This window comes from Pelophylax lessonae (assembly GCF_965119305.1).
Source record: "Pelophylax lessonae genome assembly, chromosome: 3".
Classification (NCBI taxonomy): domain Eukaryota; kingdom Metazoa; phylum Chordata; class Amphibia; order Anura; family Ranidae; genus Pelophylax; species Pelophylax lessonae.
Window position 1 is genome coordinate 365,539,627 of NC_138770.1, and position 26,711 is coordinate 365,566,337.

The 26,711-nt window shown below is 43.7% G+C and overlaps 1 protein-coding gene across 1 annotated transcript in view; it reads left to right on the forward strand.

Annotated features, from left to right (window-relative positions):
- The first annotated feature begins 5,921 nt into the window (after positions 1-5,921).
- Positions 5,922-26,711, forward strand: part of CFAP206 (cilia and flagella associated protein 206) — a 66,225-nt gene continuing 45,435 nt past the window's right edge. Inside the window, exons 1-4 of the mRNA XM_082251776.1 lie at positions 5,922-5,987; positions 13,995-14,103; positions 15,651-15,734; positions 25,123-25,213. Of these exons, the coding sequence (XP_082107902.1) occupies positions 13,996-14,103; positions 15,651-15,734; positions 25,123-25,213 (283 nt within the window). The 5' untranslated portion in view covers positions 5,922-5,987; position 13,995. The remainder of the gene's footprint in view (positions 5,988-13,994; positions 14,104-15,650; positions 15,735-25,122; positions 25,214-26,711) is intronic.

The window sequence follows — 26,711 nt, forward strand, 5'->3', positions numbered from 1 at the left end:
CTTCCAGTATAGTTTTTTTTTTTTTTTTTTTTTTTAAGCATCAGATTCAGCACTGGAATGTCAGAGGAAAGGGGATTGTGTTTCCTTTTTTTTTTTGGGGGGGGGAGGGGGGGGGGGGTTGGGTCTTTTGACTCTACACATGTAGGTTATTGTGAGGTTGCCACATCCAACCATAGCCAGGGGAATACTAAAACAGGCTGGGAATAAACCAGGGCTTGAAAGTCCTGAGCTACTCGCCAGGCCTTAGTTACTTGCCACTAGTTGACAGAGGCAGGAGCGGAGGGCGGAGCTGGCCTGAAAATTGTACTGTCAGTGTCTGTTAGAGGAGGGGGAAGAGCAGAGATTGCTGACAAGCCGGGATGGTTGGGGGGTTATGCCCTCAGAATCCACCAGGGTGCCTCTTTTCCTCCTTCAGCAGGATCCTTTCTGCCTGCTCCACTCACCCTACGTTTATTTCCACTCTCCAAATGTGAGTAGGTGAGTGGAAATTTTGAGGGCTGGATTCAAACACAAGCTGGTTGCTGTGGTCTATGGCAACTTCAGCAGCATCGTTGCCCTTTGTGCCATTTTATTACCTTGTGTATCATGAAATATGTCTGAAAGTTAGTACTTGGAACTGCTTGCCACCTGTCCCTATAGGCTTACTAATTCAAATCTTCCTATGGCCCTAGATTCTGCAGGAATGTCCTGGAATTTCAACACCATTCCAGGCTGTGTCCTGAAGAGTTCTGAAACAAGCTTGTTCCAGCACATGCTGCTGGACCATGCCAAACGTGTCAATAATCCATGCTCATTTTTCCAGTGTCCCTCATTTAGGTTCTAAGGTTGGAAGGCATGCTGAGGTCTAATGCAGAGATAATAGGGGAAGTAAAAAATACACAACCTGCATTACCAAGTCACCCTTTTAAGGAGGGGGACATGTTAAAGCCCTGTTGTCTCTGTAAAGATGATCTGTCACAAGTGGTGGTCTTGTCAACAAAAATGTTACCAAAATACAACTAAAATGGCATTTTAGTCAAAATTAACATGGTTTGCCGCCAACAGAAACCTATAACTTAGGAGCCCTGCCAGCCCTCGTGCGCTAGTAATCAAGTTAAAAGAAAGTGTTCAATATAAAATAAACCATTTTAAAGGACCTTGCCCTCTTACACAAAGCTAGGATGTATGTTTATTGGTAAACCTAGATTGCGTAGCATATATTGGGTACTGTTGCCCAGAGTTAAAGAAATAATTTTACAGTAGTGATTGATCTCTGGCAATATGTCGGTTGGTGCAGCATGGTGTGGTGCCAATAACAGAGACCAGGTGCAAAGGGTAGAACTTGTATTAAAGCCAAACCGTTCACAACAACCCAGTGTGAGGAGGCCCAACCAGGAACACTTGTGGATACCAACACTGTGTAGTGGAGCAGGTTTCAGCCAAACTGGCAGTCTGTCTGTGCCAAGCCTAAACGAAAGGGTGCCCTAGCAGAGTGAGGAGCCCCTAGCTTTCCTTACTTGATTGGAGCCTTTCTATTAATCCTGTCCCTACACTATACACACATGAATGTGTGCCAAACCCAGGGTCCTAAAAAGGCTGCACCTAAGATGGCCACCAGTATCCAAGCAGATTGCTGCCCCAGTGACCCAGGAAACCATAGAGGAATCATGTTTCTCATGACTTCTCTCCCTTTGCATTGCTGCTGTGGTTGAGTGCCACCTGCAGTGGAGACAACACCCTGCACCTGCCTACAAATATAAAGGGGATTAAGCACTGGCCATGCCTCTCCCTAGGCTGGGTATAAGTTTATTTCTCTGTGATTGACAGTGAGTGTGTGTTAGAAAGGATGCAAGCAGGCTGTGAAGAAACGGGCTGAGGAAAGCCAGTGTGGTCGCAATACTAGCCAAGAGACTAAATGTTTGTTTTTGTTTTTTTGACCGTGATTACTTACCCCTGCGGGGGAACCTCTTGATTAGTTTTGGTCCTGTCTGCTGCAACACTGATTGATTAGCCTTCCTAGCGGTATTTCCGAGTGTGACTCGGGGTTAACTTTCAGTACCAAAAGCGGTAACCCCGAGCCACACTTGGGATTATCCCAGAATGTTACTCCCCTTCCCTGCGATTTCCCCGCCATCCTCCCTGGCGTCCTCACACTCTCTCCCCGCTCTGTGCACGGCCGATGCTGGCACTTGCCTTCTGGTTCCCTTCCCTGCGAGCTTTGCGACGCAGGGGGGTGGAACCGGTGGCAAATTCAAGTGTAAATATGCAAATGACATGATACAAAGCTGTGATCACACTGTATCATGTCATTTCAGCACAGGATTGCACCTGGTGACTTTTCTAGTGCCCTGCCTGTGCTTTGTGCCTGGAAATTTTTGAACGACCATGGCGTCCAAAAAGCGTTTTTTTGGTGCAAAAACGCTTTTAGATGAACTGGAAAACAGCGACAGCGAAACTGAGTTACTTAAAGAACTGAGCGATAGCGATTCCGTGGGAAAATTCGTCATCAGGTACGGAAAGTGACGATTCTGATGTCTCTTTCTGGAACATAGCTCCTTGCTGATGCGTGTCCCTGGCTCAGAATGCAGACTGTGCGTGTTAGGAGCAGTGCGCCTGCACAGCTGTCAGCTTGCGAGCAGTGGCTGTGTCCTTGCATTAACTGCATCCCAACTGAAAATGAATGGGACTGCCCGCAGAACACGTTTGCATCCCCATGCAAATATGGCCCTTTAACAGGTGTTTGCTGTAGGCCTTACAGACGCGGGGCAGTGCCAATAATTCCTAATGGCAACCCTATGTCTCTTGCTAGTGTGCACCAAAACACCTGGTACCGCAGTTTGGTGAGGCCCACTTATTAAAATGGTGCAAACCCCTTTTTAGCAAAATTTAAATAATGGGCTTCCCTAAACGCAACATATAGAAACATGCAAAAAAAGCTTGCATGCTCAGTCGCACCTTCCTTGTGTGAATGGAGCCTTCAGGCCAGCCATACACGGTTCAAATCCTGCTAAAGTGGCCAAGATTCAAACCGTTAATGGGCAAGCTGAATGTAACCAGTTGATGGATCAACTTGGGTACAACCAACCTACTGGATTCTCTTGCAATTATCGCCAGCGGCTAGCAATAATCACTCTCTTCTCCTGACGGGGACGGTTTCCCCAGCCCGCCCCTGCCCCCCCTGCCAGGAGAAGAAAATTGCTGTCTGTGTTAACTGCTTGCCGACCGCCCGACGCAGATATACTGCATCAGGCTGGCTCAGCTGTGCGAATCGAGATATGGGTACGTCGGTTCGCGGGAGCGGTCCTGGGGGAAAAAGCGTGCCGTCGGCAGCGGAGATACCGATCCACGGGGCCGGCCGCACCGGTTCGCAGATCGCCACCATTACTAGTAAAAAATAATTTATTGACATAAATCTTTCCCCTAGTTTGTAGACGTGATAACTTTTTGTGCAAACCAATCAAAATACGTTTATTGCAATTTACCCAAAATATGTAGCAGAATACAAATTGGCATAGAAGGATGAAAAAATCTTTATTTTTTTTTATTTATTTTTTTGGGCAATGTTCTAAAGCAGAATGTTAAAAAATTTTTTTTTTTTTTTCAGAATTGTCGCTCTTTTTTTTTGTTTATATCGAAAAAAATAAAAATTGCAAAAAGAAAGCTCTATTTGTGGGGAAAAAAAAGGACATCAATTTTATTAAGGTACAGCGTCGCATGACCACACAATTGTCAAATTAAAGTTACGCAGTGCCAAATAACCAAAAATGGCCTGGTCATTAAGGGGCAAATCCTTCTGGTCCAGAAGTGGTTAATGGGGGAATAATGCTAATTTCTTTCCTGCAACCCATGGTAGCAGGAAAGAAATTTGCACCGTGTATGGCTGGCCTAAGGAAACTAAAAAGAGAATTTTTTAATCAAATGTTCCGATAACGGAGAGTGAAAACTCTACCAGGGTGTGCTTTAACCAACACAATCTCATCTTTCAAATTTTACAAACAATAGAAAATGACATTGTGTTTGTGCATACTAATATTAATTTAGGTGAACATACAGATTTGATAAATCTTTGCAAATTTTCAGGGACGCGCTGTTCTCGTTGTGGGGCGCCGTCATATAATGTTGTCTCAGAAGGAGAGCTGCACCACTCCATCATTATTTGATGGTGGGCGAGCAGGAAGTGGTTAAAATACTGATTTGGGGGTGTTAAAGCTGAACTATGCTCACCTGTTCCCCAGCGCTATGATTCCTGCCAGCTGCTGACATCTTCGGGCTGGCAGCTTCCATGTATTGATTCCTGGCTGTTTTAATTGGCCAGCCTGAGATGACATCACTTCTGCGCATGTCACTCGGCATTGCCAAAATTCTATATTGGGCTGCGTGTGCAGATTTTTTTTTTTTTTTTTTTTTTTTACTTTCACTTTGTGCCAAACAAGACAAACAGAGAGAGTGAATCTCCTTAACGGGGCTACAGACAGCAATAAAAACTGACAAGTGTTCTAATCCCTCTCCACTCTATCCAAAAAAAAAAAAAAAAAAAAAAAAGTTTTGCCTTTAGTTATACTTTAAATGCAGAAGAAACATGACATGGCTCTTCTACTGTGTCCACAATTTTCTATTTTTTCATTAAAGTTCCACTTTGTACATTTACTGCGGCAGTCAGCCCCTCCTGGGCAAAGCGACGTAGGACTACGTCGCTCGCCCAGGAGCCTGCAGGGGGCGAGTGCATGCTGCCGGAGGCGCGCTCCAGCCCCTGCTCGTTCATGGCCATCCCCACGCGGACCGCTGGCTCCGATGTCTGCCGGTCACTCGCGCTCTCTCGCAGGAGAGGGAGAAAGGCAGGCAGCTGATTAAACAAAGCCGCCTATCATTCTCCCTGGTGTAACTGCAGAGATCATACGATCCTGCTATGTAGGATCATATGTCTCTGTGGTTACATCAAAAGCCACGCCCCTTGACAGAAGCACGCCCCTAGGGACACACTTAATCCCTGGATCTCTAATAAAGTTAACCCCTTCCCTGCCAGTGTCATTTTTACAGTAACAGTGCATATGTATAGCACTGATTACTGTAGTAATGTCACTGGTACCAAAAGTGTCAAAAATGTCAGTCAAGGGTCCGATCTGTCTGCCGCAATGTCGCAGTCCTGCCAAAAAAATCGCAGATCGCCGCCATTACTAGTTAAAAAAAAAAACAATAAAAATGACAAAAATCTTTCCCGTAGTTAGTAAACGCAATAACTTTTGCGCAAACCAATCAAAATACATATTGCGATTTTTTTTTTTTTTTTTTTTTTTTTTTTTTTTTTTTTTTTTTTTTTTGTTTTTACCAAAAATATGTAGCAGAAAACAAATTGGCCTAAAATGTTGAATTTTGATTTTTACATTTTTTTTGGGGAATTTCATATAAAAAAATGTGAAAAATTATTTATTTTTTCAAAATTGTCGCTCTTTTTTTTTTTTTTTATTTATAGTGCAAAAAGTAAAAATCACAGAGGTGATCAAATGCCACCAAAAAAAAGCTCTGTTTGTGGGAAAAAAAGGACGTCAATTTAATTTGGGCACAGCGTCGCATGACCGCGCAATCATCCGTTAAAGTCACGCAGTGCTGAATCGCAAAATAGGCCCTGATCTTTGCGCAGCCAAATCTTCCGGGGCTTGGTTAAGGCAAAAATTTACATTTTAGTGGTTAAGGCAAAAATTTACATTTTAGTTTGTAAAAGTAAAGTTAAAAAATAGTTTGGCAGTGGAACAGTAAAGTATGAAACAAACAAAACAAAGGCAAGTACGTAAGCATAAGCACCTACAGAACCCCTCCCTCATACAGTCCTTGCTACATTCTGTGGAGGAAACGAAGCTGCAAGAGACTCTCCTTACCTTTAAGTGAAGCCGGTCACATGACAGTAAGCTCCTCCAACCACAGGAGTGCGGAAGCTTAGCCCGGGAGTGTCTCCATGGAAACGTGTAAACAAGCAGCGTCCATATACAGAAGGCTTCTCTGTACATTGCAAGGTAAGATCTGTGTGAAGGATCGCAGATAGCTCAGTATGGCTGCATATCCTGATAATATGAGTCTGCTCATATCCAATTCTTTCATAACTTTACTGCTGTTAGTTGGACTTTGTAGAAGAAACCCCTCACTAGCATTTTAGGCAAACCTAATTGTTGAGGGAAACCAAAAGGACCAGTTTTAGAATTTTACCTAAATGTTGCCTACTTTTAAATGTAATGTTTTTTTACATTTTAAATGCATTATTAATTATTTAAAATAATGTAATTTTCTTTGCACTTTGAAAAAAGATGTTTTTCTGTGCTAGGATATAAGTAGCAGGAGCAGCCTACCTCACTCACTTATCACCCCCAAATGGGTATGCAAGGAAAAAGTATCCTGCATCCAGAGCAGGGACACTAATACATGTGTTAGTACCCTGCTCTGGATGGAGGAGCAATGGAGACACCTTTGGACAGCAGCAATGTCTGTCAGTCTGGGGAGAGGGGAGTATTATTGGCCATACACACTATCAGATTTTCTGAAGACTTTTTCCTTTAGACTTACCAAAACCATATAATATGAGGTCAAACCTAAACACTTTCAATTTGTATGCAATCTGGCAGGCCCTTGCACTACATAGAAAAGGTAAATCTGAAGGAAATCTAACCACAAAAGTTGGATAGTGTGTATCCAGCTTTACATGTACTAGCAGATTTAGATGGGTTAATGAATTCAAGCTAAACTCCAGTTAATACGTTATAAGTAGTTACAGAAAAGCTGATCATTGTAAGCGCCCCTGTCAGTGGTAAATAGTTGTCTCATCCCTGTAACTGATACATCTGCAGGACAGCTTGTTCTGTTGAAAAACAACAGACTTATTGGCTGGATCGCCAGATGCACATAGAAGAAAGAAAGCCTAAAAAAGAAAACAAATGCAGCCAACACACCTAAGAATTGGTGAGCTGCAATTTAATAAATGTTTGCATTTGGGTTTATTACCACTGTAAAGGATCACTATTATGAAAAATCATAAACCTTGATAAAAATGCAGTTAAAGAGTAGCTCCAGGCTGCCCCAAAAAAAATTAAAAGTCAGCAGCTACAAATACTGTAGCTGCTGACTTTTTATATAAGGACACTTATCTGTCCAGGGAGCCTGGAATGTCAGCACCTGAACCGATTCTTCATTCGGCTTAGGGTGCAGGCTCCGGCATCTCTAGTAAGGTAAACAGCCAGTTTCCTACAACGCCTTGCCAATGGTCCCATCCTCTTCTGGGGGGGGGGGGGGGCTGTGATGTGTCCCATAAGACTGTGGGGCGAACTTCCAGCTTAGATCGCTGCAGTGGTAAGAAGTGTGAGCAAGAACCTATCAAAATCAGGTTCCCACTCCTGCCTCAACCCCAAAAAAGTGCCAAATGTGGCAGTGGAAGGGTAAGGGTACTAGCAAGCTTCCTCTTTTGGGGGAAGCTCTGCTTTAATGCATATAATAATGCATAATAATATACATTTAATGCATAATATACATTTAATGCATATATAATTTAATATATATACATATATACTGCTCAAAAAAAATTAAAGGAACACTTTAAAAACACATCAGAGCTCAATGGGGAAAAATATTATGCTGGATATCTATACTGATATAGACTGGGTAATGTGTTAGGAATGAAAGGATGCCACATCATTTGATGGAAATGATAAACCTACAGAGGGCTGAATTCAAAGATACCCCAAAAATCAAAGTGAAAAAATGATGCAGCAGACTAGTCCATTTTGCTCAAATTTAATTGCAGCATCTCAAAATGTTACTCAGTAGTTTGTATGGTCCCCACGGGCATGTATGCATGCCTGACAATGTCGGGGGCATGTTCCTAATGAGACGACAGATGATGTCCTGGAGAATTTACTCCCAGATCTGGACCAGGACATCACTGAGCTCCTGAACAGACTGAGGTGCAACCTGGGGGACCTATGTCCCAAAAGTGTTCTAATGGTTTTAGGTCAGGCGAGCATGGGGGGCATTCAATGGTATCAATTGCTTCATCTTTCAAGAACTAGCGGCATACTATTGCCACATGAGGCCGGGCATTGTCCTGCACCAGGAGCAATCCAGGACCACAGCACCAGCATAGGATCTGACAATGGGTCCAAGGATTTCATCCTGATACCTAATGGCAGTTAGGGCAGTGGTGGCTGGTCATACGGTGTGCAGGGGCGCCGCCCCCCCCTATCCATGCGTCCAGCCCCCTAATCTACATGCGGGACACCGGACGCATGGAGTTCAATGAGGCTTTTTTTTTTTTTTTTAGCCATGTGATTAGAGCCAGAGGCTATCACATGCTAAAAAAAAGGGTGGGCTCGGGGCGCAGAGCAGTGTGTGACAATAGCGAATGAAGAAAGTACAAGCTGGCGTATGGATCACAGAATGCAGAACTGCAGTTATTACAAAAAAGAAATTATACCGCACCTCTGTCTAAAGGATGCCTTTCTTTTATTTTAGACCCTAAAGTAACGGGCATTTTAATGCTTCTTTTTTCTAAATTTCTTCTTATTTTTTATTTACAAGTTATATGGCAATCACAGGATTATAGATACAAATAAATTAATTTCTATATATATGTAACATTTGTGAGGGGTGGGGGGGGGGGGTTGGAAGGAGAGAGGGGATGAGGCAAAGGCCAACATGAACCTTTTCCACACAATAAAAATGTCACTCTATAGATAAGTTTACACTAAGATTTCCAGCGCGCCAAAATGATCCCTGCTGTTGCATTTAGTACCACCCACCAAACATGACCCATTCAAGTGAATGGACCGCGCCACAACTTCCCCACAACCGCATGCAGATGTTAGGTGTTTTAGGGCAACATTACAACTCCTATCGGCCTGTGAAGCGCCCTATGAAAAGCGATCCTACTGGGACCTCTCTTTAGCTCAGCCATGCTCATAAAAAGGCAAAATTATTACCTAATACTCCACAATCACCTAATACTCAAACAAATACCAGATGATCTTAGTTTGCTATACTCCCAGATCCAGTTATTTGGTCATCCAAGGGCATTTAAAAACTTAGAAGGTATTACTGAAAATAAAGCCATTATACCCTTGGAGACTTTAAAAGATCAATGCTCCTTGCCAAAACGTTTTTTTTTTATCTCATACATTAAATTGTAAGATATGCTCACTTGATGCAGTTCCACATGGAGAATATAACACTTGTATAAAAGTTTTAACCGCATCCAATTCGCATAACATGTGAATCGGACAAGCTTTCAATAGAGCCGGTTCACACATGTCCGGGGCAGGCGCGATCTATTTCTCAAAAGGGTCCTGTGCGATTTTGGGTCCGATTTAGGTGCAAATTCAAGTAAAAATTTGCACCTGAATCGCACCAGAACCGATGAACAAAATCGCACCGGACTCTGGACTGAAAACCACAGCCGGACATGTGTGAACCTTAAACACACTAAACTAGGTACACTTTTAAAAGCTACTGAAGTTAGCAAGTCATGGTCCAAAAACTCAAATCAGGTTACTCAGTGACATATGGTACCAACACTGGAAGCATATGAGATAATGTGCTTATCTAATGACAGGAGTGATAATAATGAGATCAGTGATACAGATGCAATTTATGAGCCCACTAACAGCATTGACGCATAAATGGACAATTCAGCTTATTATTATACAGGAATTATAAAGCGCCAACAGATTGCACAGCGCTTTACAAGGTGAGGGCAGTCAGTACAGTTATGATACAATTCAATACAAGAGGATTCCAAGGGCCTTGCTTGTTACCTTACAATCTAAAAGGGAGGGTCAAGTGATACAAAAGGTGATTACTGAGGGGGAAGCTGGTAGAGAAAATAAATATTTGTTAGGTAGAGGAAGAATAAGCATCTCTAAAGAGATGGGTTTTCAGGAATTTGAAGAAAGGTGGTTAGAGTAGGAGATAGTCGAGCATGGGAAGAGGTGAAGAAAGAGCTAGCTCGCAGGAGGTATTGGAAGGAGCGAAGAGAACAGTTTGGCTAGTATTTTGAGACAAGGTTAGTGATGTAGCTGAGGGCAAAGGCATGGATGGCTTTTTTGTTAGTATTTTAAATTGTATTTGCTGGATGAATGGAAGCCAGTAGAGGGATCGGCAGAGAGGGGTAGGCGACACTGAACAGTTGGTAAGGTGGATGAGTTTGGCAGTAGCATTCATGATGGACTGAAGGGGGGATAATCTATGTAAGGGTAAGCAAATGAGGAGAAAAATGCAGTAGCTGAAGCAAGAGATGACCAGAGAGTGAATTAGAAGCTTTGTGGTGTCATTAGTTAAGGAGTGGTGTATTTTGGAGATGTTGCTGCAGTTGAGGCAGCAAGATTTGGACAGTGATTGGATATAAAGCTGAAAAGAGAGTTCAGATTCCAGGATTACACCTACACCAGCAGCGGCGGCGGCGGCTTCTCTCAGTCCCCCGGCGCGTCCCCTCGAGTCCTCCCGCTCCCGCCTCCTCCTCGGCCAATGGCATGGGGTTTGCCTTGCGGCCAATCAGGAATCAGGTATTATACCCGCTCCCTGATTGGCCAGGAGGAGGTGCCGTGTGACAATAGCGAATTTTCATTCGCTATTGTCACACAATGGGTGGGCTCGGGGCGCACTGCTCTGCGCCCCGGGTCCACCCTTTGCTGCAGCCTATTAGAGCTTCTGGCTCTAATCAGGTGATGCAAAAAAAAATAAATAAAGCTCCATTGAACTCCATGCATCCAGCGCCCCGCATGCAGATGGATAGGGGGGGCAGCACCCCTGCGCCCCCAACACACTGGCCGCCACTGACCTACACCCTGGCATGCAGGGATGGGCTGATAGTTGTGCCATCAATCTCGACAAAAGGGGCACGTAGGGGAGGAAATATTATACATTTTGAATAAATTGAGTTTGCGGAACTGGTGTGACATCCATATTGATAGGTCTGTTAGTAAATTAGTGATGTGTGAGGATACTGATGCAGTGAGCTTAAGGGTAGAAAGATAGATTTGGGTGTCATCAGCAAAGAAATGGTATTAGAAGCTGTAGGAGGCTATCAGCTGACTTATAAAGGAGATGTAGATCAAGAATAATGGAGGTCCAAAGACAGTGCCTCAGGGGACTCCGACAGAAGAAGAAAGAGAAAAAGAGGAGGTAGAGGTGTAAGGACACTGAAGGTGTGGTCAAATAGGTAAGATGGGAATAAACAAAGAGTCCAGTCAAGAAGACCAACAGTGTAGAGTTTTTTGAGGAGAAGGGGTGGTCAAATGTTTCAATGGCAGCAGAGATGTCCAAGAGTAAGAGTACAGAATAGTAACCATTGGTTTTAGCTGTTAGTATATGGTTGGTAAGTTTTAGGAGAGCAATTTCTATGGAGTGTTGCAGGTAGAATCCAGACTGAAGGGGATCAAGAAGGTTATTTTCAGTGTAGACTAGACAGTTGTAGAATAGGCAATTTAAAAAGTCTGTTCAATGTGGTTTGAGGTAAAAGGGAGCAAGGAGATGGCTTTTATTTGTTAATATTGGTGGGGTTTAATGAGGGCTTTTAAGTATTGGGGGTGACCAGTGCCTGTTTTAGAGGATTGAGTAAAATGCCAATAGAGAGGGAGAGTTTGAAGATGTGAGTTGGAGACCCTAGTAATTGCGAGGGAATGGTGTCCAGGGGGACAGGTGGTTAGGTGGACATTAGAGAAGGTTGGTGACCTCCTCTAAAGTAGCAGGGTTAAACGAGGTAAGTAAAAAGCGTGCCGGTGAACATAGAATGTTAGGTGGAGGAGATATCTGTACAGTGGAGATCTCATCATTAATTGTATCAATCTTATTTTTGAAGTGATTTGCCATTTTCTGGACAATAAGTTAGTGGGTAAAGGCAGCAAAGAGCACAGTAGAGGGTTAAAGGCAGAAAAGTGTTGATGGGGACTGCATGAGAGTGTGTTAATGAGTGTGATAAAATAGGTCTGTTTAGCAGTGTGGAGGCGGGAATTGTATTTTTGGAGGGCAGATTTATACTGGGTGAAGTCTTACCGGGGCTTAGTCTTACACCACAGATACTCAATAGTGCAACTATGTTTTTTAAGCCTTCTGGTGTTGTCTGCTTGCCAAGGTTTTAGTGGTCGGGGTCTGATTCTGTGTGTAGCGTCTAATGAAAAAAACTCTCCTCCTGTAAAGCCCAGCAAGAGAGATGTAGGCTTCCTCAACTAAATACAACTTAAGCTACTTCTTCCAGTGGCGCTGTCAAAAATTGTGTGGTCGAGAATCTTGTGGAGGAATTTGTACAGGCTTTGTTGCATTTGAGATACAGGACATAGACCATGGGGGAAATTATGCCAGAGGGAATTGTTAATCCTGTATGGTCAAACATGCAAATGCCACAAATAACCTGAATTCAGTGGAAATCAAGGAATATATCCCAACAGAGAATTTTACTCCAGTGCATTTATTTCAGTTATTTGTAATTGCTACATTGTTAGAGGAGATTGTGGATGGGGAGGCGTAAATACAAATGTAGTTCCAGTGTTGCCAACCATCACTTTTTTTATGGACAGTTTTGAAAAAATAGAGCCTATTTGTTCCTGTCCATACATTTACCTGAATGAGAGCAAATGCTATTCAATATATCAATTTGGCCAAAAAAATGCACACCGTGCAAGTGCTGTCCTAAAATTCACCAATTCGAAATCGGCTGAGCTTTTGGGATGCATTATGCGTAGTGTGATGTGGTGACGCCAGTCACACATGTGTATAAAGAGCTTAGTCTTTGAGTGGTTAAACTGACCTCATTTGCAGACCAAAGTTCATCCCTTTGATCTAAAAGAACAAAATGATACAATGTTTTTCTTTATCTCTCAGCGCTGAGCAATGTTGTGATAAATTTTGCCAGCAGTTTATTTTTTTTTTTCTTTGACCGCAATGAGCAGAGAACGGCTCTGCACTGTTAGATGAATCATGGAAATGCCAAAATTTGCCAATTAAGATCATGAGGGGGGTTGAATCGAGATCGCGATTTTTTAACGGTTAATTGTGCAGCTCTATTGCAAGTGCATAAAGGGAGTGAATACTGGAGGAATTTGGCAGGGGAAACCACTAAGTACATCAGGGAGCCGGGGAATTGATGCTCCCAACAGTGTTGGTTTCTGAGAATTTAGAGGAGTATTTGTCTTCAAGGGAGAGGTGTTCGGAGAGGTAAATATTTTTTCTATGCTTTTGTAGGGACAGCTTTTTGGCATTTTTGTATTTTTTTTTTATTTTCTTGAGAAGGGTCTCTTAAAGCTCAAGCAGATATTTCATCCATGGGCCATAAGTATCAAAATGCACTTGATTAATATTTATTTTTGTCTGGGCTTCACCCTGTGTGCGGACGTGGCTCACAGCAGGGGTCCAGTACATCCCTGTTCTGTGTTTCAGGGACAAATCAGGCCTGATTTTTTTTTCCCTGGATTCCGACCTGAAATGGAGCCAAAGTCGCACAAGACCCTTGTGCAATGCGCTCTGCAACCGCCCTGGAGATGTGTGAACCGACTCCACTGGGAGCCGGTCACAGTCTACTTTTATGCAAATTGGATGCGTGGAAACCTCCAGACCAATTCGCATCAGTGTGAACCCAGCCTAAAGTGTCTTCCAGCTTGAAGTAGCTAAAAGTCTTTCTCCAATAAATCTTGTAGCATTTATGCAGCCAGTTGAGTTTAAGAGATCTGGTTCACACTGAGGCGATCCGACTTGCCGGGGCGACCTGTGAAGTCGCGGTGCACAGCGCGCACCGCGACCTCGGAGCGACATGCACGGACTTCATATCATTGAAGTCAATGCAGGTCGCTCCAGGTCGCCCCAAAGTAGTACAGGACCCTTTTTCTAAGTCGGAGCGGCTTGTGTCGCTCCTATTAGAACGGATCCTGTGCTAATCTATGGCAGGCGACCCACGGCGACTTGTCAGGCGACCAAGTCGCCCCAGTATGACCCGTCTCTAACATTTTTATGGACTCTGATCTAATTCTTAAACATTTTGTTTTTCCTCTCAGAATGTCGCATACTCAGGCTGAAAGTGTGATAAAAAATATAATACGGGAAATTGCTCAAGAATGTGCGGAAAAAGGACACACTGTATCTGAAACCATGGTAGCATTTGTGGTAAGCTATACCCGCATTTTGTTTCTGCAGTCAAAATAACTTTATTTTGATAATTTTTTATTATTTTGCACAATTAAAGTGGAACTCCAAGCAAACAGCTGAATGCACAGTTGAAATACATATATGTGACCTTTTTAACCAGCCAAAGGATTTATGTCCTTGTTCTGCCTGTCTTGTGATTTATGCACACCTGTCAGAAATCACCAGAAATACAGCCGTGTCCAGGATCCACTTTGATTGGGCAATAAAGCACTGATGACTTTCCTCTGATCTTCCCTCTTGTAAATATGTTAACGATGTTAAATAGCAGTGTGCACTGTATTAATCGATTAACCACTTGTTTCCTGCCCACATTTACTGTGAGCGGGCAGCACAGCCAGGCACTGCGACGTACCTGTTTGTTGTGGTGTACTTCCTGATTTTAGGTCACGCGTGCTTGAGCCCCCTGCTGACCTGTGCTATGATTGGATACAGCACGAGTTTGTCAGCAGGTTACAGCCAAGCATTGAGAGCAGTAGTCTCCAAACTGCCGCCTGGGTGCCACATGCAGGGCTGCTGTTAGAAATCATTGGGCCCCGTACAGCCTACCTTTTAGGGCCCCTTTGACCTGCCCTTAACCCCACCCCTGGCCCCTCCTCTGTCCCGGTTTAGAACATGTAATAGAATGAGACATAACAGGTCCTCTTTATGGAGAGATCTGGCGTCTATTAGACCCCAAATCTCCCCTCTAGCCTTCAAAGCATCTGATAATATTGAGATTTTCTGCTCCTACAGGGCTTTAGAAAGCGCAGTTTGTCATTTTGCAGAAATTAAGTGTAAAGGTTCCCGGGCCCCCCTGTTAAGCTGATAGGGCCGGGCCCGGTACAACAGGACTGGCTGTACTGCCATATCAGCGGCCCTGGCCACATGTGGCCCATTGCTTGCTTATATCTGGCCTTTGGGGCAATATTTCATCCTCTGGCACCAAAAGGAGCACAATTCCTCCCAATTACACCAACGATGGGGCACAGTTTCTCCCAGTGATACCAACTATGGGGCATGATTCTTCCCACCCAATGACACAAACTACGGGGCACAATTCCTCTCACTGACACCAAAGATGGGGCATTTGTTTACTACCACTGATGTAACGACGACTTCTACTTCCAATGGCCACAGTCCACCCCCCCCCCCAAAGTCTGAAGGACAGTATACTGGCCTTTTGTTTGGAAAGTTTGGAGACCCCTGATTTAGACTGTATACCAGCTGGTCGGCTATGGCTTGTGAACACAGGCTCTGGCTGGATTTCTCTCTGCTGTTCAGAAATAAAAGCAAGGAGAGAAACCAAGACAGATCAGAGAGTAAAAGCAGCACACATACACTTGCATTCAAATGTTAATTAAACAAATAACCCCTTGATTGCCCTCCTAATCACCCCTGTCACCCAACCAGTGCCATTAGTACAGTGTCAGTGTACAGCTGGAGCTTACCAAAGGTGTTGTGTTTTCAACTGTTACTCTGTTACTTTATTTAATTTTTTTTTTGTGTTTGCCTTTAACATTCTTAAGGTAAAGGCTATAGTGTTAGACTCAAGAAATGGCTTTAATGTGGATCGAGTCCTCACAAAGAATGATGTACAGAAGCTCATTAAGGTAACAACTGCAGTTATATATAGTTTTTTCAGAAAACATGTATATCTTTGGTCAGAGGGACTATAGTGTGGTTTTGTTTATATTTCATTCTTTAATATGGTCAGGACCAAAAGATAGGACTGGAAGAAAAACATCTTTTGTAGACGGGTGAACATGAAATTTCACAACAGTTGTGCTCCAAAGTTTGCATACCCTGGCAGAAGTTGTGAAATTTTGGCATTGATATTGAAAATATGACTGATCATACCAAAAAACTGTGTTTTATTTAAGGATAGTGATCATATGAAGCCATTTATTATCACATAGTTGTGTGGCTCCTTTTTAAAATATAATCATGCAAATGGCCCTGATAAAAGGTTTACATACCCTGGAATGTTTGGCCTTGGTATAGACACACAAGGTGACAATGGCAATAAAGGTTATTTTCCCACATCTGTGGCTTTTTAAATTGCAATTAGTGTGTGTGTGTGTATAAATAGTTAATGAGTTGTTAGTTCTCAGGTGGATGCACTGAGCAGGCTTGATACTGAGCCATGGGGAGCTGAAAGACCTGCGTAACAAGGTAATGGAACTTTATAAAGATGGAAAAGGATATAAAAAGATATCCAAAGCCTTGAGTATGCCAGTCAATACTTTTCAACCACTTTTTAAGAAGTGGAAAATTTGTGGATCTCTTGATACCAAGCCAAGGTCAGGTAGACCAAGAAAGATTGCAGCCACAACTGCCGGAAGAGTTGTCCGGGATACAAATTAACCACTTAAGGACCAAGCCTATTTCTGACACATGTTGTTTACAAATTAAAATCAGTATTTTTTGCTAGAAAATGACTTAGAACCCCCAAACATTATAACATTATATATATATATATATATATATATATATATATATATATATATATATATATATATATATATTTTATTTTTTATAGCAAAGACTCTGGAGAATAAAATGGCAGTCATTGCAATATTTTTGTCACACGATATTTGTGCAGCGGTATTTCAAACGCAATTTTTTTGGGAAAGAATTCACTTCACTGAATTTAAAAAAAAAAAACAGTAAAGTTAGCCCAACTTTTTTGTATATTGTGAAAGATTATGTCACGCCGAGTAAATAGATACCTAACACGTTCAGGTTTAAAATTATGCACACTCGTGGAATGGCGACAAACTACAGTACTTAAAAATCTCCATAGGCGATGCTTTAAAAAATGTTACCAGTTTAGAGTTACAGAGGAGGTCTTTTTCTAGAATCATTGCTCTCGCTCTGACGATTGTGGTGTTACCTCACATATGTGATTAAAACACTTGCGAGCATGACTTATGTATGCTTTTTCTTTGGTGCGCGAGCTTACGGGACGGGGCGCTTTTTTTCCTATTACTTTTATTTTAGTTTTAACACTTTTTAAAAAAAAAAATAAAATCTGATCACTTTTATTGCTGTCACAAGGAATGTAAACATCCCTTGTGACAGTAATAGGCAGTGACAGGTACTCTTTATGGAGGAATCTGGGGTCTAAAAGACCCTAGACCCCTCCACTGCACTTCAAAGTATTCAAAATGCCTAAATCAGCAATTTTGAATACTGACACTTTTTTTAAATCGGCGCCGTTTGCACTTGAATAAACCAGAAGTGACGTTGTGGCTTCCAGGTTACATGAACGGAGACCCGATAGAAGCCAAATCCGGCTTTGTTTGGGAACGTCCCCTCCTGCTCGCTGGGATAACGGCCGAGCAGCTGCTGAGCCGCATCGGTTGTTATCTCTAGAAAGCCGACCGCCAGCTCTAAAACAACGGCACCAGGGTGATGTCTCGAGCTGCAGGTATCATCCCGATACAACCACTTCTTCAAGCCAACGTACATGTACGTCAGTTTGCAGGAAGTGGTTAAAATCCACAGGTATCCTCAGGAGAAATACTCTGAAAAAAGATGGTGTAGTTATTTCAAGGAGCACGATACTACGATTCTTGAACAAAAATGAGCTGCATGGTGAAGTTCCTGAAAGAAGCCTTTACTTTAATATCACAAAAAAGCCTGGGTCCAATATGTCCGGCAACACCTTGACACACTGTAATTTGGATTGATAAGACCAAAATAGAGCTTTATGGTCACAACCATAAGCGCCAAGTTTGAATAGGGTTCAACAAGACAAGAATACAATCCCAACTGTAAAGCATGGTAGTGGCTCACTGATGTTTTGGGGCGTTTGAGCGCTAAAGGCACGGATAATCCTATAAAAAATGATGGCAAGATGAATGCAGTATGTTATTAGAAAATACTGGCAGACATTTTGCAGTCCTCTGCATGAAAGCTGCGCATAGGACGCTCTTGGACTTTGCAGTATGACAATGACCCTAAGCAGAAGGCCATGTTGACCCTCCAGTGGTTATAGCGGAAAAAGGTGAAGATTCTGGGGTGGCCATCACAGTCTCCTGACCTTAATATCATCGAGCCACCCCGGGAAGATCTTAAACTTGTGGTTTATGCAAGATGACCTAAGACTTTGCATGACCTGGAGGCATTTTGCTAAGACAAATGAGCAGCTTTACCACCTACAGCCATTGATGCTAAAGGGGGAAATACACAGTCTAAGGAACTAAGGGTATGCAGACTTTTGAACAGGGGTTATTTCATTTGTTTACTTGTTCCCATGTTTTTTTATGATTGTCCCATTCTGTTAGGACCTACAGTTGCATAAGAATCCCATAAGAAATAAAAGAAATGTGTTTTGCCTACTCACCCATGTTTTCTTAAAAAAACGGTACATACTGTTTATTCCCGATTCTCCAACGCCATGCAAACTTTTGAGCACAACTGTATTTATACTATATAGTCTTCTATCTAGCCAGCAGTTGGATTTGTTTTTTCTATAACCGACACAGGGGCACTTATTGATATATTACAGAGGGAATGGGATGATTTGATATTAAATATGAGAGTAGCAGGAGGGGAGGTTGCGGGCACTGGCACGAGCAGACAGGCAGGGAGGGGAGGACAGAGAGGAGAGAGCAGGGCTGCGGCTGACGGAGGGATGTAAACTGACCACAGTGTCAGGGCTCAGCAGCCATGATATACTGTGGTCAGTTTACAGAGGGGAGGGTAGAAACTGGCAGGATCAACCACGTCTTTTAGGTGATACAGTGGGCCAAATGACACAGCACAAGCACCGTGCTGTATAACATTTTTTAAGGTAACAGGATCTGTTTTTTTGTTTTTTTTTTTTAGGGTAACAAACACTTTTGGGGGTTTGCTATAGGCCACCTAACCAAGGGGAGGAGGTAGAGCTGGAATTTTTAGCACTAATAGGTAAAGCGGCAAAACTAGGATCAGTCATCATATTGGGGGACTTCAATTATCCCGACATTGACTGGGAAGAGGGGACTGCACACTCGCATAAGGCCCGGCTATTCACGGAAACCTTACAGGATAACTACATGTCACAGTTGGTGGATTCCCCTACTAGAGAGAATGCTATCCTGGATCTATTGATCACTAATGACCCAGACATAATCTCGGAGGTAGGAGTCCAGGACAACCTGGGCTCTAGCGATCACAGGATGATCACATTTAGTATAAATAACAATATAAAAAGGCAAGTGGGGAACATAAGAACCCTAAACTTCAGAAGGGCAGACTTTCCAAAATTGTACTCATTGATGGAAAGGGTAAACTGGGACCAAACCCTGGGATCACTGACCACAGAGGAAAAATGGGAATGCTTTAGAACAATATTAAGCAAAGGCATCTTGCAGTGCATTCCTATGGGGAATAAATTTAGAAGAGACAAAGCCAAACCTGGCTGGCTAAACCGTAGCGTTAAAAAACTTATTAGGGGAAAAAAATTGGCCTTCAAGAAATATAAATCAGAGGGCACAGTATCGGCCTTCCAGCAATACAAGGAGGAAAATAAGAAGTGTAAACACGAAATCAAGATGGCTAAAATCAACTTTGAGAGACAAATAGCGGAGGATAGTAAAAAAAACCCAAAGAAATTCTTTAAATATATCAACAGCAAAAAAACTAGGGCAGAGCATATTGCACACATAATTAACGATGATGGGAGGATGGTTACAGAGGACACTGAAAAAGCAACCGTGCTGAATTCTTTTTTCTCGTCAGTCTTTACGCAGGAAAAGGAAGGGTACACTGACCATGACTGTATGGTTAGTAGTAATACACAGGACTTGCCACTATGGCTAACAGAGGGGGAAATCAGGAAAAGACTGGATAAACTTAACACAAACAAATCACCAGGCCCGGATGGCGTACATCCGAGAGTGCTCAAGGAACTCAGTATGGTTATATCTAGACCACTGTTCCTGATCTTTGCTGACAGTATTAGGACAGGAGATGTACCAGGGGATTGGAGGAAGGCTAACGTGATTCCGATATTCAAAAAGGGCCAGAGACATATCCCGGGAAATTATAGGCCTGTCAGTCTGACATCAATAATATGTAAACTTTTGGAGGGGATGATAAGGGACTATATCGTAGACTATGCTAAAGACAACAACATCATCAGTAGTAACCAGCACGGGTTTACAAATGGGCGTTCTTGTCAAACCAATCTCTTAGCATTCTACGAGGAAGTGAGCTGTGAGCTAGATAGGGGGAGACCAGTGGATGTGGTGTACTTGGATTTCGCTAAGGCGTTTGATACAGTTCCCCACAAGCGCTTAATTTATAAAATAAGGTCTGCAGGTATCGACAGCAGGGTTTGCTCTTGGATACGGAATTGGCTAAAAGGCCGTGTCCAAAGGGTAGTAATAAACAGCGCATACTCAGACTGGTCTGAGGTAGTAAGCGGGGTGCCCCAGGGCTCAGTCCTGGGACCAACCTTGTTCAATTTATTCATAAACAGCATTGAGGAAGGGATCAGTAGTTCGTTATCAGTTTTTGCAGATGACACAAAATTGGCCAGGGCAATAACTGCACAGCATGAAGCAGATATCCTACAGAATGACCTGGACAAAATTACGGAGTGGGCAACGACATGGCAAATGAGGTTTAATGTGGAGAAGTGTAAGGTTTTGCACTTGGGGACCAAAAACATAAAAACACAATACACGTTAGGAGGGGAACCCTTGGGGGAATCAAAAATGGAGAAAGATCTGGGAGTCTTAGTTGATGATAGATTAGGCAACAGCATGCAATGCCAAGCGGCAGCTTCCAAAGCCAACAGAATATTAGCATGCATAAAGAAAGGGATGTATTCCAGAGATAAGACTAAAATCCTTTAGACTTTATAAAACTCTGGTCCGACCGCATCTGGAGTATTCTGTCCAGTTCTGGTCGCCAGTCCTCAGGAGGGATGTGTTGGAGCTGGAGAAAGTCCAGAGAAGGGCAACTAAACTGATTAGGGGGTTGGAGGACCTTACCTATGAAGAGCGGCTGCAATCGCTCGATTTATTTTCCCTGGAGAAAAGACGTCTGAGAGGGGATATGATAGCAATTTATAAATATCTTAATGGGGATCTCAGCTTAGAAGAAAAGCTGTTCATTCGAAGGAATTGCATGAGGACTCGAGGACATACAATGCGATTAGAGGAGAAGCGTTTTAACCTCAGGCAACGTGGGGGGTTCTTTACTGTTAGGGCTACAAGATTGTGGAATTGTCTACCACAAGAGGTGGTTTCTGCGGGTAGTATGGTGACTTTCAAAAGACTCTTAGACTTACATCTCAAGGATCAGGAGATTGAGGGCTATGTTAGATGATTACAGTCACACACACCTACACAGGTTGAACTGGATGGACTGTTGTCTTTATTCAACCTCGCCTACTATGTAACTATGTAACTTGAAGTCCTGCTGTTGACTGATTTTAGATATGCTGTTCAAAAAAAAAAAAAAAAAAAATCAAACATATAGTGGTGGTTTTCTCAAATTTGAGTGCAAAAGTGGAAATGCCCTTTAAGGGGCTGATGTAAAAAGGGTTTTTTTAGAAGCAAAAAATGACAGCATAGTATTTCAGTCAGCTACCAACAGTGTCTGCAGTTCTGGTGTTATAATTAAACAGACATTTGGACTGGTAGCTGTGGGTAACAATGAACTATTTCCTATTGCTCAGCCTCAGATGTGTCTTGTATGGTGTGCATTTCTCATAGTAGCACAGCTGGGGCTCATTTTCACTTGCACTGCCCGTTAGGCTGGGTTCACACTAGTGCCAATTAGATGTGGGTTTCTCTGCATCCAATTCGCATGACTGGAGAGTGTGGCCGGCTCTCAATGGAGCCGGTTCACACATCTCTGTGGCGGCTGTGGAGTGAATTGCACAAGGGTCCCGTGCGTCTTTGGATCCGTTTCAGGTCCGAAAATTTGGGCCTGATTCTTCCCTGAAATGGAGAACAGGGATGCACCTGACCCCTGCTGTGTGCAGGACCCTTTTTTTTTGGTCTGCAACCGCAATGGAATCGAGTTGCATGGATGCTCACACCCATGCAATAAGATTCCTGCACCATTTTACAGTTTGCACTGCAATCTGCGAACCGATCTGGGGGTATCATTAACTTTACATCGACACCCCCAGCGGTTCGCAGATGCCAATGTGAACCAGTGTGCGAGTCAGGTGTGATGCGGGAACCGGCAAACAATGACAGGGTTTCCCACATTGCACCAGTGTGACCCAGGGTTAAGTTTTATTTCTGTCTGCTGCTTCATTCCTTTCTACCAGAATGAATCACTTTTGACAAGTTTTCCTGACACCAAGAGAAAATTGGTGACAGGAGAGGGACCTCCAGCTGATAGAAAGCCTCAGCTATGTTCCTGTGTGCTGTGTGAAGGGGGGTGTGTCCCTTCCCTCCGACCAGCTCTCAGAGCTCTCCTTACTGAGCTCTGCAGAGTGTAATTTCAGCTCTCCGTCCCCTTTTTTTCTAAACGCTCAGACAAGCTTTTTGAAACTTTAGACTTTGAACAGATGTAAAGAAGAGAAGACTGCTGATAAGCAGGTACAACTTATGTAGAAGGATTTGTTTCACCTGATTTCAGTCACTTTACTCTGTATATGTAAGATTTTACAATCACTTTAGGCGGAAGTGGTTGGAAGCAGAAAAACACGGCTCAATTGCATGTTGTTACTGCCCCCCAACCACAAGTTTAAATGAGGCCTTGATCATTTTCTAGCGCTGGTTATATAGCTATAAAAAATATTATACTGGTTTCTCTACAAAATCCACTTACCTTCAGCCTTGTTTCATTGATTTAATGTCATACACACACATCTTGCTTCTCTTACTGAAATTATTCATAAAGGTTGCTGCAAAGCAAAATGACAGACAACAGAAATTGTGTGCACTGTTTTCTCATGTGTACTACAGTGATGGTTGGAACCATTTATTTTTTGTCATGTAGGTGCCATCATATCCTTAACCATTATCTGCGGGGTGCTATTATATAAGAGTAGTTGCTAGGCTTCAGTGGGAGCGCTGATGCTGAGTTGATGGACATTTTCCCAATTGTCTCCAGATTGTTTTACTGAACTAGTCAGTAGAAAGCAGCACCAACAGGGGTTATATCATTTTGAAACTAGGCATGACATCTCTTGGGCTCTCAGCAGTTTACACAGTTTGAATTGTCCCTTTGCATTGCCCTTCAGTCATGTGAAGAACACCTACAAATTTCCAGGAACATTGGGAACTAAAGTGACAACATGCACGTGGAGGTAGGAAGTTGATGAACATTTGGCAAAGGCTCTGGGGATGTTGTTACATCTATTGTCAGAACAGTGCTCCTCCAGCACGTGACAGGATCGCTCTTACATTGCATCGTACTGTACACACACACACAGTTTGATTATTACTGTCTCGTGCTGGAGGAGTTCTGTTCTGACAGGAGGGAGAGCCTGAAGAGCACAACACAGCGCATCTCCTCCTAGCTCTCTCCACTTTGCCACTTCTCTCACTGCCCCAGGATGCCGATCCCTTGTTCCGGCTCTGAGTGTGGGCAGGGAGAGATCAGCAGCCACTCAGGTATAGCGTCCAAAGAAGGGCTGGACAGGGGGAGGGGGGGCACAACTGAAATCTAGCACCCTTCTAGATCCGGCCATGTCTATGTGTCTCCCTTCAGCAGCTGAAAGCCAGTGGGAGGGAGATGGGGAGAAACCAGCTTTCAGCTGCTGAAAAGAGACCAGTACAGGGCATCCTTGTGCATTTGTGCCTCCCTGCCCCACCGATCCCCCTGCTGTCCGAGCCCCCTACTCCCCGATGGCCTTTTTACACCACTCCTTTCCTGTGCTCCATTCACGCTCCCACCAGGCGGTGCCCGAAGTCCGCCTCTGGCTACAAGTTGAGAGCAAACCCAAAGCAGCTTCACAGGCGGCATCTGGCAGGGAGTAGCAGAGGAAGAGAGAACACAGTCCTTACTGCTTCTGGCTCTCTCCTCCTTGTTCCAAGAGCTGGGCTGACGGTGATACCACTGTCACTGCTCCTGTCAGCAGTGACCCTCTCAATGCAGTGCCCGGGACAGATGGCCCCCTGCCCCCATCCGTTAGTTTCGGCCCTGACTACACCAACTACACAGGAAATTGATCATCAGCAATTGGGCATGGCAGAGTCACTGTTCATAGATGGGGAACCTATCCATATATCCCAAACTTTATGAAACTTTGAAGCTAAATATGGTAGGTTCCCTTGAAGAACTGGTAAGGCTGAATTAACAAGGTGCTTCCAAAAATTCAGCGACAGGGCTGACTTGGTAGAAATTTAAAGAGGAGTGCAGCATCCCTTAAAGTGATTGTAAACCAACAGTTTAAAATAGAAGCAAAAGGCAAAACATTTATGTATAGATATAAATACCTTTTTACCCCTTTTTTTTTTTTTTTTTTTTAAAGTGATCACATTCCCTGTGTTCTCAGCTTCATAAGGGCTTGGGGAGGTGAAAGAGCAGTACAGTGATCTTCCCAGTGAATGGCTGTGCAGGGGGGGGGGGGTGTCAGCACAAGTGTGATCGTTGGAGGAGAGCACACTGAGTTCCCTGCACAGCTATAGAACTGACCACGCTGTGTTCTTCTGCTTAGTGTGATCAGTTTTGTTTAGGAAAGCAGAGTGCCTGGCAGGAACACCAAGAATTTCACACAAAGGAAGCAATACAAAGAGAACAGGAGACTTTTTCATACAAGTACATATCAAGAATTTGAAATATTAGGTTTACATATTTAATTTTTTCTGCCTAGCTTTATTTACAATGCAGAAAATACAGCCTGAAAAGTGCAAAAAAAAGTAGCAGGTGTGAAAATTCTGGCATGTAGATCTTGACTTTTTTGAGAAATATAAAAATCTACTATGTGCTCCAACTCCCCAGAGCTTGTTTTATATGGAATAACCTTTCAGACATGTCTGAATAATACTCTGTGTTTTGTGCTAAGATTTAGTTGGTTATTTTCTGTTTATATTTAAGCTTTGTGTGGACAGATTGCTGGACACAAGAAGTCCTTCACTGGAAACAATAAAGATGCAAGTGTATTTTGACATGAATTATACAAGTAGAGGTAAGCATTACACTTTTCCAGCCATATACTACACATTACCGCTAAAGAAGATAACCGTTTCACTGTAAAGATATTGCAAAAATATATTGTAAAGAGCTACGGTATGATGCGCTACGTTTTTTCTTTATCAAAAATACGTTTTATTGAGTAGCTTTTTCCTGCACAGTTATGAATACACAAACTATATAGCTGTATAATGCTGTTTGCATGGTAGTCCAACACCCATAGATCCTTTAACATGGTAATGCAAATAAAAAAGTTTTTTTCAAGCTTTTGTTAAAATAAATGTCTGATGATCCTGCGATTAGGGTCCCTATCCAGGCACTTCTTGTAACCATTACAACCAGGCAGATCGAGTCCACCTGTCATTTTCTTAGGCGGCTCAATAACCCAAGCACTCACTCTATTGGGAATAGTAGGCTTGCTGCTCTCCTCAGATGGGGAAACTAATGCAGGGCCATGTCTGCTGCTCCTAACGCAGGGCCACGTCCGCTGCTCCTAACGCAGGGCCACGTCCGCTGCTCCTAACGCAGGGCCACGTCCGCTGCTCCTAACGCAGGGCCACGTCCGCTGCTCCTAACGCAGGGCCACGTCCGCTGCTCCTAACGCAGGGCCACGTCCGCTGCGCCTAACGCAGGGCCACGTCCGCTGCGCCTAACGCAGGGCCACGTCCGCTGCTCCTAACGCAGGGCCACGTCCGCTGCTCCTAACGCAGGGCCACGTCCGCTGCTCCTAACGCAGGGCCACGTCCGCTGCTCCTAACGCAGGGCCACGTCCGCTGCTCCTAACGCAGGGCCACGTCCGCTGCTCCTAACGCAGGGCCAAGTCCGCTGCTCCTAACGCAGGGCCACGTCCGCTGCTCCTAACGCAGGGCCACGTCCGCTGCTCCTAACGCAGGGCCACGTCCGCTGCTCCTAACGCAGGGCCACGTCCGCTGCTCCTAACGCAGGGCCACGTCCGCTGCTCCTAACACAGGGCCACGTCCGCTGCTCCTAACACAGGGCCACGTCCGCTGCTCCTAACACAGGGCCACGTCCGCTGCTCCTAACACAGGGCCACGTCCTTTTCCACATTGAGGTGGATTTTTTTTATGCTATTTTACTCTTAATGTTTGTGAGTATGTCTTTGGCATTCAATACATTTTTAGAAGGTGTCCCAGGGTAATGCACTAGGTGCATGCGCCTCCTTTCCTTTGTATTTTTTTAGGCAGACCTGATCAGACAATACATTGCCCACTATTGACACCCGCCAACATCCAGTCCTATCTGGTAAAAACAGACAGATGGGGAATCTGTTCCTCATCCGTCTGGAGGATCGGATGACAGTCGGATGGAAATGGACAGGTGGTCTGTTTCTATCCGACCACCGATAGAGGAAAAAGGGCTATGTCCGTGCCCGCTCTGCAAAAGTTTATCGAACACAGACCTGTCATTTGCCTGCTCAGCAGGGATCATCGGACAGATTCCCGGCTGAGCAGAGGGACCTTATGGGGTGACAA